Source organism: Hemitrygon akajei, chromosome 1 (genome assembly GCF_048418815.1).
Source record: "Hemitrygon akajei chromosome 1, sHemAka1.3, whole genome shotgun sequence".
Lineage (NCBI taxonomy): Eukaryota > Metazoa > Chordata > Chondrichthyes > Myliobatiformes > Dasyatidae > Hemitrygon > Hemitrygon akajei.
The window spans coordinates 188,362,417-188,375,592 of record NC_133124.1 but is presented as its reverse complement, the minus strand read 5'-3'; the positions used below and the strand labels follow the sequence as shown (position 1 = coordinate 188,375,592).

General features: G+C 43.3%; 1 protein-coding gene across 1 annotated transcript in view; it reads right to left on the bottom strand.

The window, feature by feature from the left end:
• lgi3 (leucine-rich repeat LGI family, member 3) overlaps positions 1-13,176 on the bottom strand; it is a 44,077-nt gene that overhangs the window by 25,710 nt on the left and 5,191 nt on the right. Inside the window, exon 2 of the mRNA XM_073056827.1 lies at positions 6,429-6,500. Within this exon, the coding sequence (XP_072912928.1) occupies positions 6,429-6,500 (72 nt within the window). The remainder of the gene's footprint in view (positions 1-6,428; positions 6,501-13,176) is intronic.

Genomic DNA, 13,176 nt, shown 5'->3' with positions numbered 1-13,176 from the left:
TTAAAAGCCACATCAATCATAGAGGGTTTAAAAATATAATTAGAAAAAATGGGATTCGAAAGAGAAAGTCTCAACAAGCCAAAGTATTTTTGGAATTGTATCCAAATTCTCATAGTGTGTTTAACTACCAGATTATCAGTTAGTTTACTCAGAGACACAGGAAGTGAGGATCCAAGAAGAGAAATAATAGAAACTTATTAACAGAGTTAGCTTCTAAAAAAAACCCACATCGGACAAACCTCATGATTAACGTAATAGAACCAAAATGTAAGATTTCTTATATTAACTGCCCAATAATAAAATCTAAAGTTTGGTAGGGCTAATCCTGCATTCTTTTTATCTTTCTGAAGATGAATTTTATTTAATCTAGAACGCTTATTCTTCCATGCATAAGAAGCGTCTCTACTTTCTGCGAAGGCTGAGGAAAGTCCATCTCCCACTCCCCATCCTCATCACATTCTACAGGGGTTGTATTGAGAGCATCCTGAGCAGCTGCATCACTGCCTGGTTCGGAAATTGCACCACTTCAGATCACAAGACCCTGCAGCGGATAGTGAGGTCAGCTGAGACGATCATCGGGGTCTCTCTTCCCGCCATCACGGACATTTACACTACACGCTGCATCCGCAAAGGAAACAGCATTATGAAGGACCCCATGCACCCCTCATACAATCTCTTCTCCCTCCTGCCGTGTGGGAAAAGGCTCCGAAGCATTCGGGCTCTCACGACCAGACTATGTAACAGTTTCTTCCCCCAAGCTATCAGACTCCTCAATACCCAGAGCCTGGACTGAAACCTTACTGCCCTATTGTCTTGTTTATTATTTATTGTAATGTCTGCACTGTTTTGTGCACTTTATGCAGTCCTGGGTAGGTCTGTAGTCTAGTGTAGTTGTTGTGCGTTTTTTTTCCCTGTGTTGTTTTTTATGTAGTTCAGTCTAGATTTTGTACTGTTTCATGTAACACCATGGTCCTGAAAAACCTTGTCTCGTTTTTACTGTGTACTGTACCAACAGTTATCGTCGAAATGACAATAAAAGTGACTTGACTTGACTTGACTTGAAGATATAATAGAATCAAGAGAATAAAAAAAAAAGATTTAGGAATGAAAACAGGCAATGCCTGAAAAAGATATATAAATTTAGGTAATACAAAATGTATATTCATTTTGGTAGAGTTGATTTGGCCAATCAGCGATAACGAAAGAGGCAACAAATTTGATACTATCCTTTTTACGTGATTCAATAGATTAAGAAAATTTTCTTTAAATAGACTTATAGTTTTTAGTGATTGTTACACCTAAGTAGGCAAATTGGTTTCTTACAATTTTAAAAGGAAGGTTAGAATTTGTCGGTATCAAATTATTCAAAGGGAAAAATTCACTTTTATGTAGGTTTAATTTATAACCTGAGAACTGGCTAAAACAGGAGAGTAAAGAAAGCGCATGGGGTAACAAAGTTTCGACATTAGAAATAAATAACAGCAGATCATCAGCGTACAGTGAGACTTTGTGAATAGTGTCCCTCCTTAAAATACCGGTGATACCATTAGATTCTTGAAAGGCAATTGCTAAGGGTTCTAAGGCCAGATCAAAAAGCAAAGGGTCCAGCGGACAGCCTTGTCTAGTGCCACGTTGAAGCTTAAATGGCTTGGAATTAAGAGAATTAGCGATAACCCTAGCGTAAGGAGCAAAATAAAGTAATTTAATCCATTGAATGAAAACGGGTCCAAAATGGAATTTTTCTAAAGTTTTAAATAAATAATTCCATTCAACTCTGTCGAAAGCTTTCTCAGCATCTGAGGATACCACACATTCTGATATCATGTTAAAAGGAGAATAAATAATATTTAACAACCGATGAATATTAAAGTGAGAATATCGATTTTTGATAAATCCAGTTTGGTTATCAGAAATGACAGATGGTAAAATATTTTCAATCCTATGGGCCAAAACTTTAGATAGGATCTTGGTATCAACATTAAGTAAAGAAATTGGTCTATATGAAGAGCATTCAGTTGGATCCTTATTCTTTTTAAGAATAAGCAAAATGGAAGCCTCATAAAAAGATTGAGTGAGTCTGCCCGACTTAAATGAATCCGAGTTTCACGTTGGTGGCCTGTGACCAGCGGTATGTGATGGGGATCGGTGCTGGGTCCACTGTTGTTTGTCATCTTTATTAACAATTTGGATGATAATGTATTTTTTCATTATTAAGTAAGTTTGAGAATGACATCAAAATCTGTGTTGTGGTGGACAGGGAAGAAAGTTGTGTAGGGTTACAACAGGATCCAAATCAATGGGGAAAGAGGACACGGAAATATAAGCTTTATAAGACCCTGGTCAGACCCCACTTGGAGTACTGTGTTCAGTTCTGGTCACCTCACTACAGGAAGGATGTGGAGTGCAGAGGAGATTTACAAGGATGTTGCCTGCATTGGAGGGCGTTTCTTATGAGAATAGTTGAGTGAACTTGGCCTTTTCTCCTTGGAGTGACGGAGGATGAGAGGTGACCAGATAGAGGTGTATAAGATGATGAAGGGCATTGTTCATGTGGATAGCCAGAGGCTTTTTCCCAGGGCTGAATTGGCTAACATGAGAGGGCATAATTTTAAGGTGCTTGGAAATAAGTGGTGAGGGGAATGTTAGGGGTAAGTTTTCACACAGAGAGTGGTGAGTGTGTGAAATGGCGACGGTGGTGGAAGTGGATACAATAGGGTCTTTTAAAGAGCCTCCTAGATAGGTACATGGAGCTCAGAAAAACAGAGGGCTATGTGCTAGGGAAATTCTAGGTAGTTTCTAGAGTAGGCTTCATGGTCGGCACAACATTGTGGGCCGAAGGGCCTGTAATGTGCTGTAAGTTTCTAAATGGCAAAGTTATTTAATTCAGGCAAGTGTGAAGTGTTGTATTCCAGGAAGTTAAACCAGAGTGGGAATGCAGGGTTCTGGGAGTGATGTAGAACAGAGAAAGCCTCAGATACATAGTTTCCTGGAAGGTTGTGACACTTGCAGACAAGGTAATGATGAAGACATATGACATCATTGGATGGGGCATTGAGTATACAAATCGGCACATCACGCTTCAGCTGCAGAAGACGTTGGTGAGACCACACCTGGAATCTTGCATGCAGTTCTAGTCACTCAGCTATAGGAAGGGTGTAATTTAGCTGGAGAAGGTGCTGAAGTGATTCACAAAGATCTTCCCAGGTCTTCAGGACTTGAGTTATAAGGAGGGAGCGGATAGGCTGGGACTTTTTACCCTTGGAGTGTAGGAGGCTGAGGGGTGAGGGATTCCCAACCTTCTTTATGCCATGGGCCAGTACCATTAAGCAAGGGATCCTTGGACCCCAGGTTGGGAACCCCTGTTATAAAGGTTTATAAAACCACGAGGGCCATAGCTAACGTAGATAATCAGAGTCTTTTTCCCATGGAAGATGACTGAATCTAGAGAGCATAGGTTTAAAGTGAGAGGAGAAAGATTTACAGGACCCCAGAGACGGTGCATATATGGAATGAGTTGCCAGAAGAGGTAGTAGAGATGGTACAATTACACTGCTTAAAGGACATCTGGACCGTTTCAGGGATTGGAAGCAGATCTGAACCACACACAGACAGAGCTGAGGCCGGCACCTTGGTCAGCGAGGACAAGTTGGGCCGATGGGTCTGGTTCTGGTGCCCATGTGTCTATTCACACACCTGGTATCACCCTGGCAAAAGTCACAGATCTGGAGAACTCTCCAGAACCCAGGCTTTCAAACAAGGGCTTGGAGCTCTTGGAGAAATCTATCAGAACCAGGTTTATTATCACTGGCATGTGGTCGTGAAATTTGTTAACTTAGCAGCAGCAGGTCAATGCAATACACAATATAGAAGAAAAAAATAACTAAGGAAATCAATTACAGTATACGTATGATGAATAGATTAAAATCATACAAAAACAGAAATAGTATATATTAAAAAGTGAGGTAGTATTCACAGATTCAATCTCCATTTAGGAATCAGATGGCAGAGGGGAAGGAGCTGTTCCTGAATCACTGAGTGTGTACCTTCAGGTTTCTATACCTCCTACCTGATGGTAACAGTGAGAAAAGGGCATGCCCTGGGTGCTGGAGGTCCTTAATAATGGACACTGCCTTTCTGAGACACCACTACCTGAAGATGTCCTGGGTACTTTGTAGGCTAGTGCCCAAGATGGAGCCGACTAAATTTACAACCCTCTGCATCTTCTTTCGGTCCTGTGCAGTAGCCCCAGCAACCCCCCCACCACTGCCCCAAACCAGACAGTGATGCTGCCTGTCAAAATGCTCTCCATGCTACATCTATAGAAGTTTTTGAGTGTTTTGTGGACATATCAAATCTCTTCAAACTCCTAACAAAGTATAGTCACGGTTTTGCTTTCTTTATAACTACATCGATATATTGGGACCAGATTAGGTCCTCAGAGATTTTGACACCCAGGAACTTGAAGCTGCTCACTCTCTCCACTTCTTATCCCTCTATGAGGATTGGTATGTGTTCCTTCATCTTACCCTTCCTGAAGTCCATAATCAGCTCTTTTGTCTTACTGACGTTGAGAGCCAGGTTGTTGCTGTGGCACCACTCCACTAGTTGGCATATCTCACTTCTGTACGCTCTTTCGTCTCCATCTGAGATTCTACCAACAATGGTTGTATCATCAGCAAATTTATAGATGGTATTTGGGCTACGCCTAGCTACACATTCATGGGTGTAGAGAGTAGAGCAGTGGGCTAAGCACACACCCCTGAGGTGCACCAGTGGTGATCGTCAGCGAGGAGGAGGTATTATCACCAATCCACACATATTGTGGGCTTCCAGTTAGGAAGTCAAGGGTCCAATTGTAGAGGGAGGTACAGAGGCCCAAGTTCTGTAACTACGCAATCAGGATTGTGGGACTGATGGTATTAAATGCTGAGCTGTAGTCGATGAACAGCATCCTGACATCAGTGTTTGTGTTGTCCAGGTGGTCTAAGGCCATGTGAAGAGCCATTGAGATTGTGTCTGCCATTGACCTATTGTGACGATAGGCAAATTGTAATGGGTCCAGGCCCTTGGTCAGTCTAGTCATGACCAACCTCTCAAAGCATTTCATAACTGTAGATGTGAGTGCTACCAGGCGATAGTCATTAAGGCAGCCCACATTATTCTTCTTAGGCACTGGTATAATTGTTGCCTTTTTGAAGCAAGTGGGAACTTCCACCTGCAGCAGTGAGAGATTCAAAATGTCCTTGAATACTCCCACCAGCTGGTTGGTACGAGTTTTCAGAGCCTTCCCAGGTACTCCATTGGGACCTTCCGCCTTGCAAGGGTTCACTCTCTTTACATTGACCTCTGAGACAGAGATCACAGGGTTACCGGGTGCAGCAGGGATCTTCACAGCTGTAGTTATATTCTCCCTTTCAAAGCGGGCATAGATTGTATGTAAAGTTGGAAGGTGATGGTCAGAGGTATTCAGTGATAATGAATCTGCCTTCATTAAGTGGAGAATGGTGCCGAGTTGTGACCAAGAGTATCCTATCTACGATATTACAGTGTTGTGCAGTCCCACACCTAAAGAAATCATTCCAATTCAACATGCGTTTGGTGCTCTGGGAAGAGTTGTCCACTTGTCTGACTGGGGCTCCATAACCTCAATCAGAAAAGCCAGACCTCTTTTTTTTTGTAATTTATTTTTTATTGAAGTTCATCATCAAACAAACAAACATTTCCATAAGATGTGTTTCAGACATTGTACATATATATCATATAGTCATATATACCACAAATCTCCACATAATATTTATCTGAGGTTTACACTTATAGAAAAGAGAGGAAAGAAAGAACAAGCGAAAGGAGAAAACTATGTACAAGTAGGGAGTGATCTTTTTTTTACAACATATTCATTGATTTGTGAGAATAAAATCAGGCCTATGAAGCATTATGTAGTTAAATCATTTTTCCCAGTATGAATCAAATTGTTCCAGCTTATGATTAACAGATGCTGTTATCTTCTCCATTTTGTAAATGTCCATTGTAATTTCCATTTAAAGTTGGACTCTCCTGTGATAACCATTTCCTAGTAAGAGTCTTTTTACCAGCCACCAACAGTATATTCATTAAATATTTATCTCTTTTCAACCATTCTTGAGGTATATACCCAAAATATATGGTCTTACTTTCTAAGGGTATTTCACATTTAAAGATGTCTTGTAGGGCATTGTGTATCCCCCTCCAATAATCTTTGATAATGGAGCATTCCCAGAAAATATGATAATGGTTTGCATTTTGGTTTCCACAGTTTCTCCAGCAAACAGGGAGGTTGAAAAGCCAGATCTCTTAAGGAGGCCACTATACATGAATGGAAAAAAATCTAAAATTTCAGACAAGCTGAGATTTGTCCCTGAGCACAACACAGACATTTTCCAGATACTCACAGGAACTGCAATGTTGGGATGTGAGCAAAGGCTCGTTCAGGAATTTGTCTGAATTTCGCATTCACAAATGTCCTGGAAGAGAAACATCAATATTTTATGTCAAAAACTAATAGAATAATGAGATTTTTTTAAATCTACAAGGCATGTTTCATTTTCAAAAACCATTTTGAGTTACTTTGTCTTAAATCTTACTGTCAGTGTGAAACTGGTTGTGAAAAGGGCAAATTATGTAGATGAACGTCCCACGACTATCATCGGTCGCACAGATCACGTAGTCCATGTTATGTACAGAATACACACTTGCCGAGCCTGCTCAGCTCAGGTTAAATGTTGTCCCACACAACCATCCCGGTGTGTGACTGCAGGGGGACTTAGCACAAGGTTAACAGTCCGTGCACAGTAACATAACATGCTGGAGGAACTCAGCAATTCAGGCAGCATCTATGGAGGTGAATAAATAGTCGACGTTTTGGGCTGAGACCCTTCATCGGGACCGGATAGGAAGGGAGTAGATACCAGAATAAAAAGCTGAGGAGGAAGGGTAGGAGTACAAGCTAGAAGGTGATAGGTGGAGCCAGGTGGATGGGGGAGGGGGATGAAGTAAGAAGCTGGGAGGTGATAGGTGGAAAAGTTAAAGATGAAGGGATCTGATAGGAGAGGAAAGTCAACCATGGGAGAAAGGGAAGAACGAGGGACCCCAGGGGGGCTGATAGGCAGGTGGGGGAGTGCAAATTACCGGAAATCGTTGCTCGTGCCATCTGGTTAGTAGCTACCTAGACAGAATACAAGGTGTAGCTCCTCCAACTTGAGGCAGAAGAGGTGGCCCTGCACTGACATGTCAGTCAGGATGGAAATAGACATAGAAATTGAAATGGTTGGCCATGGGGAAATCCTGCCTCTTGTGGATGGAGCAGTGGTCTCCCAGGTTGGGTCTCATCAATGTAGGGGCCACACTGGGAGACCAGATACAGTAGACTACCTCCTGAATCACCAGATTCGCCTCCTGATACCTGGACTTCCAGCATGTGCAGAATCTCTTGGGTCTAATTCTTGTGCAGGTTGTTTTACCCTGCCTGACATTACATTCATTTCCAATGGAGAAGATAAAATACACATTTTTAAATGTATAAGATGCAGTTTTCTTGTCTAATAACTGTAGGTTTGTTTTGTGTACACGCAAATAGGGTTTCTTCAGAATATAAAGCCGACAGGGTTTCTTGACATGAATACAAAACAGAGTAAGCCAAGGCCCAAACAGTGAAGGTCAACTCACAGCAAGAGCCATCATCTTGTTGCAAGGAGCTTTGTCGGTTGGAATGTGGAACTGGATGCAAGCACTGGATGGTTGGACGTTAAAGAAAAGGTTTTAAGTACTAGCTTATTATTTTCATATTTGATTTTCAGCTGGTATAATCCAGTCCGTGGTTTGCTGCATGCCCGGGCCCCCTGCAGTTGGCTCTGAACAACAATCCAATCCCGGACTGGATCCTAAACCCTATGTGCGTGATGAATACATAAGCAACCAACAATCAAGTGAATCCCGTGTTTATTTCAGCTTGTACAGATGAACAAGCTGACGGAAAACTGCGAGAAGTAAATACCCTCCGCAGCCAATCACTGAAAGGTTGTGGGTCTAAATCGCTTTGGATGGAACTACTAACTTATAATTTTGTCCCTGTGTTGTAAACAGGATGAATAATGTACAGGAATCAAATGGTTCTGGGTGCATTGTCCAAGGAGGAAACATGAGTGGTGATATATCACAAGAGACTGATTTTGAACTGATAGCATGATGAATTCTACAGAGACTCTGACTGAACAGACAGAGAGATGAAATGCTGCATGAATAAAGTGTATTTTTGAAAAAGACAAATGGAGATCAAGTTGAGCAGAGGCTCCTTGACCACCATTTGTTATAGGAATGTTGCTGCCCCACTTCCAAACACAAAAGCACCCCCCCCCCCTCCACAGGTGAGCCTGCTCATCCAAAATCACTGCTCACTTCTGTACTCTGAGCACCCCCCCCATTGCTGTTGGGGGAGGGGGCAAAAGTTCGATCACAATGACACAACTGTGCCCCTCCTTGTTCAGCTTGGAGTAGAGTGGCGTTCAGAAAGGAAATGGAACTGGATCTGGTCTATTATTGTCACATACAATGAAAATCTTCTAAAACAAGAGAAAATCTGCAGATGCTGGAAGTCCAAGCAGCATTTACAAAATGCTGGAGGAACTCAGCAGGCCAGGCAGCATCTATGGAAAAAAGTACAGTCAACATTTCGGGCTGAAACCCTTTGGCAGAGAAGTTGAGGAGTAGATTTGAAAGTTGGGGGGGGGGGAGGGGAGAGAGAAGTGCCAGTCAATAGGTGAAACTTGGAGGGGAGGGATTAAGCAAAGAGCTAGGAAGTTGATTGATGAAAGAGACAGAAAGCCATGGAAGAAAGAAAAAGGGGGGTGGGGAGGAGCTCCCGAGGGAGGTGATGGATGGGCAAGGAGATAACATGAGAGGGAAAAGGGGATGGGAAATAGAGAAGGAGAAGGGGTGGTGAGGGGCATTACCAGTAGTTTGAGAAATTGATGTTCATGCCATCAGGTTGGAGGCTACCCAGACAGAAAAACTCCAACCTAAGTGTGGCCTTATCTCAACAGTGGAGGAGACCATGTATGGACATATCGGAATGGGAATGGGAAATGGAATTAAAATGGGTGGCCACTGGGAGATCCCGCTTGTTCTGGTGGATGGAGCATAGATGCTTGGTGAAGCAGTTTCCCAATCTACATCGGGTCTCACCGATATACAAGAGGCCACACTGGGAGCACCAAACACATTAAATGACCCCAATAGACTCACAGGTGAAGTGTCGCCTCACCTGGAAGGACTGTTTAGAGCCCTGAATGGTAATGAGTTAGCAGGTGTAAGGGGAGTGAAAAGGCCATAACAAGGTTGACTGGGATATCAAGAGTTCATCTATTCATGCATGAGAAGCCCTTTTGAGAACCTGGAGATAGCGGGATAGAAGCAGTCCTTGGTCCTGGGGATTCGTGTTTTCTAATGTTCAAGTCTTCTGCCTGACAGGAGAGCAAAGAAGGGAGAATGACCAGTAAAGAAAGGGTCCTTGATTATGTTGCCTGCTATCACAAGGCAGCCGGATGTGTAGATGGAGTCAGATGAGGAGATGCTGGTTTTCACGATGGACTGCGCTGTATTCACAACTCTCTACGATTTCTTGCTGTCTTGAGCAGAACAGTTGTCACACTCAGGGCATTGAGATAGGGGCTTTCTTTAGTGCAGATAAAAACTTGGAGAAAATCATTGGGGAAATATTGAACTTCCTCAGTCTTGTAAGGAAATAGAGGCATTGCTGTGCTCTCTTGGCCATGATGCCTGCATGGTTCCAGTAGGAAATCTTGGTGATATTTACACCTAGTAACCTGAAGCTCTCAGCCATCAATATTGAAAGTCATGGATAGACCTTTACAGTCAAGGTCCCAACATAACACTCATTGGTGTCTTGTTGAGTAGCTAGGGACAATGGAGTAGAAGAAGCCTGGATAGAGTGTATGTGGAGAGGATGTTTCCAAAAGTGGGAGAGCCTGGGATCAAAGAACGTCTCTATAGAAAAGAGCTGAATAGGAATTTCTTTAACCAAAGGGTGGTAAATCTGTGGAATTCATTGCCACAGATGATTGTGGAGGCCAAGCCATTGGGTGTATTTTAAGCAGAGGTGAACAGGTTCTTGATTAGTAAGGGTGTCAAAGGTTATGGGAGAAGGCAGCAGAATGGGTACTGAATAAGCCATGGTCAAATGGCAGACAGTGCAAGGTTCCCCGTGACCATTCTCATCCTAACAGGTTTACCTCTTCGGTATGTTACACCAACAAATGTATACATTTTATTAAATACACTGGTGTTAAATGCATAATGCACAATGTGCTGTTATAGATACACAGTGTTGAGAGCTCTGCACATGGGCCTGAAATGTACACTGATCTCACCTACAGTGCTTCCACTGAAATCTCATATGCGGTGCTCACGTACAGAATTCAGACTGAATGCAGGCATCAGGAGCAGGTGTTGGCTGAGAACACTGGAAGCACCCGGCAAACAATCCTCTACAATTTCTTGCTGTCTTGGGCAGAGCAGTTGTCTTACCAAGCTGTGATGCGTCCAGGCGTTGGGACTGAGAGTGAATCATTGGTGAGGAGAATGGGTAAAGTTTTATTTTGCTGTTCAGGTTAAAGATAAGGGAAATGGGGTTGGATGTACTTGGGGGCCGAGGGAAAGCTGACAGCTTTTACTGAGGAGGTCGCAGTCAAGGTAAAGACTTTAGGTAGAAGGTTTACCTCTTTGGGTACTACTGGGAGATCAGACGTCTGCCACTGTGACTGGCTCTGAGGCTCAGAGGGAAAGGATACAGTCAGACTGGGTGACAGTGATGGGAGACTCGATAGTGACAGGGGCAGGACGGAGATTCTGCAGCTGCAGAAGAGACGCCAGGAAGGTGTGTTGCCTCCTGGGTGCCAGGGTTGAGGGTGTCTTGAGTGGCTGCTGAACATTCTTGCATGGGGAGGTGACCAGCCTGAGGTTGTTGAGCGCATTGGTACAACCGGGGTAGGTAGAACACAGAAGGAGGTGCTCAGAATGAGCACAGGGAATTAGGTAAGAAGCGGGACCTCAAAGGGGAGTTTCCTCCAGATTACCCTCAGTGCCTCATGCACCTGAGGTCAGGAATAGAAGGATAGGCCAGCTGAATTCCCGGCTGAGCAGCCGGTGCAGGGGGCCGGGCCTCAGCTCCTTGGACCGCTAGGATGCCTTCAAGGGTAGAAATGACCTGTACGAGAGGGAAAGTGTGCAATTAATATCCTTGCTGGTGCTCCACCGTAAGGATTAAGGGTGGGTGGGATTCTGAGCAGGAGCAAGTCATGGGATAGAGCAGCAGCCAGTGTGAGCAAGTTTAGTGATTCGGGTAACTAGGAGGGTAAATAATATTCTGTTAAACTGCACAGGTAAGGTGGATAAACTCAGAACATGGATTGGGTCTAAGGACTGGGATATTGCAGTTGAGGGAAAGGCAGAGATGGCGCTCGATATCCCAGGATACAGATACCACTGATGTGACGGGTGCTGGGATACGAAGAGGGCTTGTTGCCTTTTTGATGAGGGACAATGCCATAGCAGTACTAAAGAAAGGATGCCATTCTTTGGGGTATTGTCCAGTGAGGCCATATGAGTAAAATCTAGAAATGCGGAGGAGGGTCACTCCAGTGTGGCTGTATTATAGACCACCCCCCACCCCCCCAATAGTCAGTGGGAACTTGAGGAGCAGATGTGAAGAGAAATCACCCATAGCTGTAAGAGTAACACGGTCGTATTAATGGGAAATTTTAATTTCCCTGGTATTGACAGGGCCACTGTAGTTCACCAACATGTGAATTGCATCCAGGGAAGTTTCCTGATTCAATATAAAAAGGGCCTCACTCAGGAAGATGCAATACTGGACTTCCACTTTGGGAACAAGGCAGGGCAAGTGCCTGAACTGGCAGTCAGGGGCACTGTGGCTCTGGTTACCATAATTCTACTAATTTTAAGGCAGTGATGGACGAGGATAGGGCAGGTCCACGGGTTGGGGTTCCAAACTGAAGCAGAGCTAAATTTGAGGGAATTTGACAGGATTTTGCAGGGTGAACCAGTCTGAAGGAAAAGAGCGAATGGCAAGTGTGAGGCCTTAAACCGTGTGCTATCATGTTTCTCAGAGACTCATACTCAAGTTTGAACGAAGGGTTGAACCGGCAAGTTTACAGGACCTTGGCTGATGAGAGATACTGAGACACTCGTCAAATTAGAAAAAAACAGTGGGTTTAGGATGTGGTGGATGAGTGAATCCCCTTGGTAACTATGAAAGGGGCATCAGGAGATGGTATCTGGCGGATAAGACTGATGAGAGTCTCAGGAGGTTCTACAGCTATATTCAGACTAAAAGGGCCAGAGGGAGATTAGGTTCCCTTGGACACTAGTGTCTTGAGGCCCAGGAGATATGTGGGTTGTTTCTTGGAATGGATGCCAGTGTCATTCTATTCATTATTTACAGAAATGACTTGTGTGCAAATGCACAAGGCTTGATCAGCAAATTTGTGGATGACACAAAATTAGGACATATTGCTGATGGTGAAGAAGGCTATTGTAGACAACAGGGTGTTCTTGACCCGTTAGGGAAGTGGGAGACTAATTTCAATACAGAGAATCGTGAAGTAACGAACTTTGGAAAGTCAAGCTGGGCTAGAAATTATACAATGAATGGTAGGGCACTAGTGAGTGTAGTGAAAAGCTAGACGGTTGTAAAAAGGATTCAAAATTCAAAGTAAGTTTATTATTAAGGTACATATATATCACATATACAACCCTGAGATTCATTTTCTTATGGACATTCACGGTAAATACAAGAAACACAATGGAATCAATGGAAGACCCCACTCAACAGGACGGACAAACAACCAATGTCAAAAGACAACAATTGTGCAAATACAAAAAGTGAGAAAAATAAAAGAAATAATAATAATACTGCTACTACTACTAATAATCAATAAACAAATAAGCAATAAATATTGAGATCATTAGATGGAGCCCTTAAAATTGAGTCCATAGGTTGTGGGAACTATTCAGTGATGGGGTGAGTGAAGTTGGGTGAAGTTATCCCCTTTGGTTCAAAACCCTGATGGCTGATGAAGGCATACTGGTCTGCATCAGTCAGGC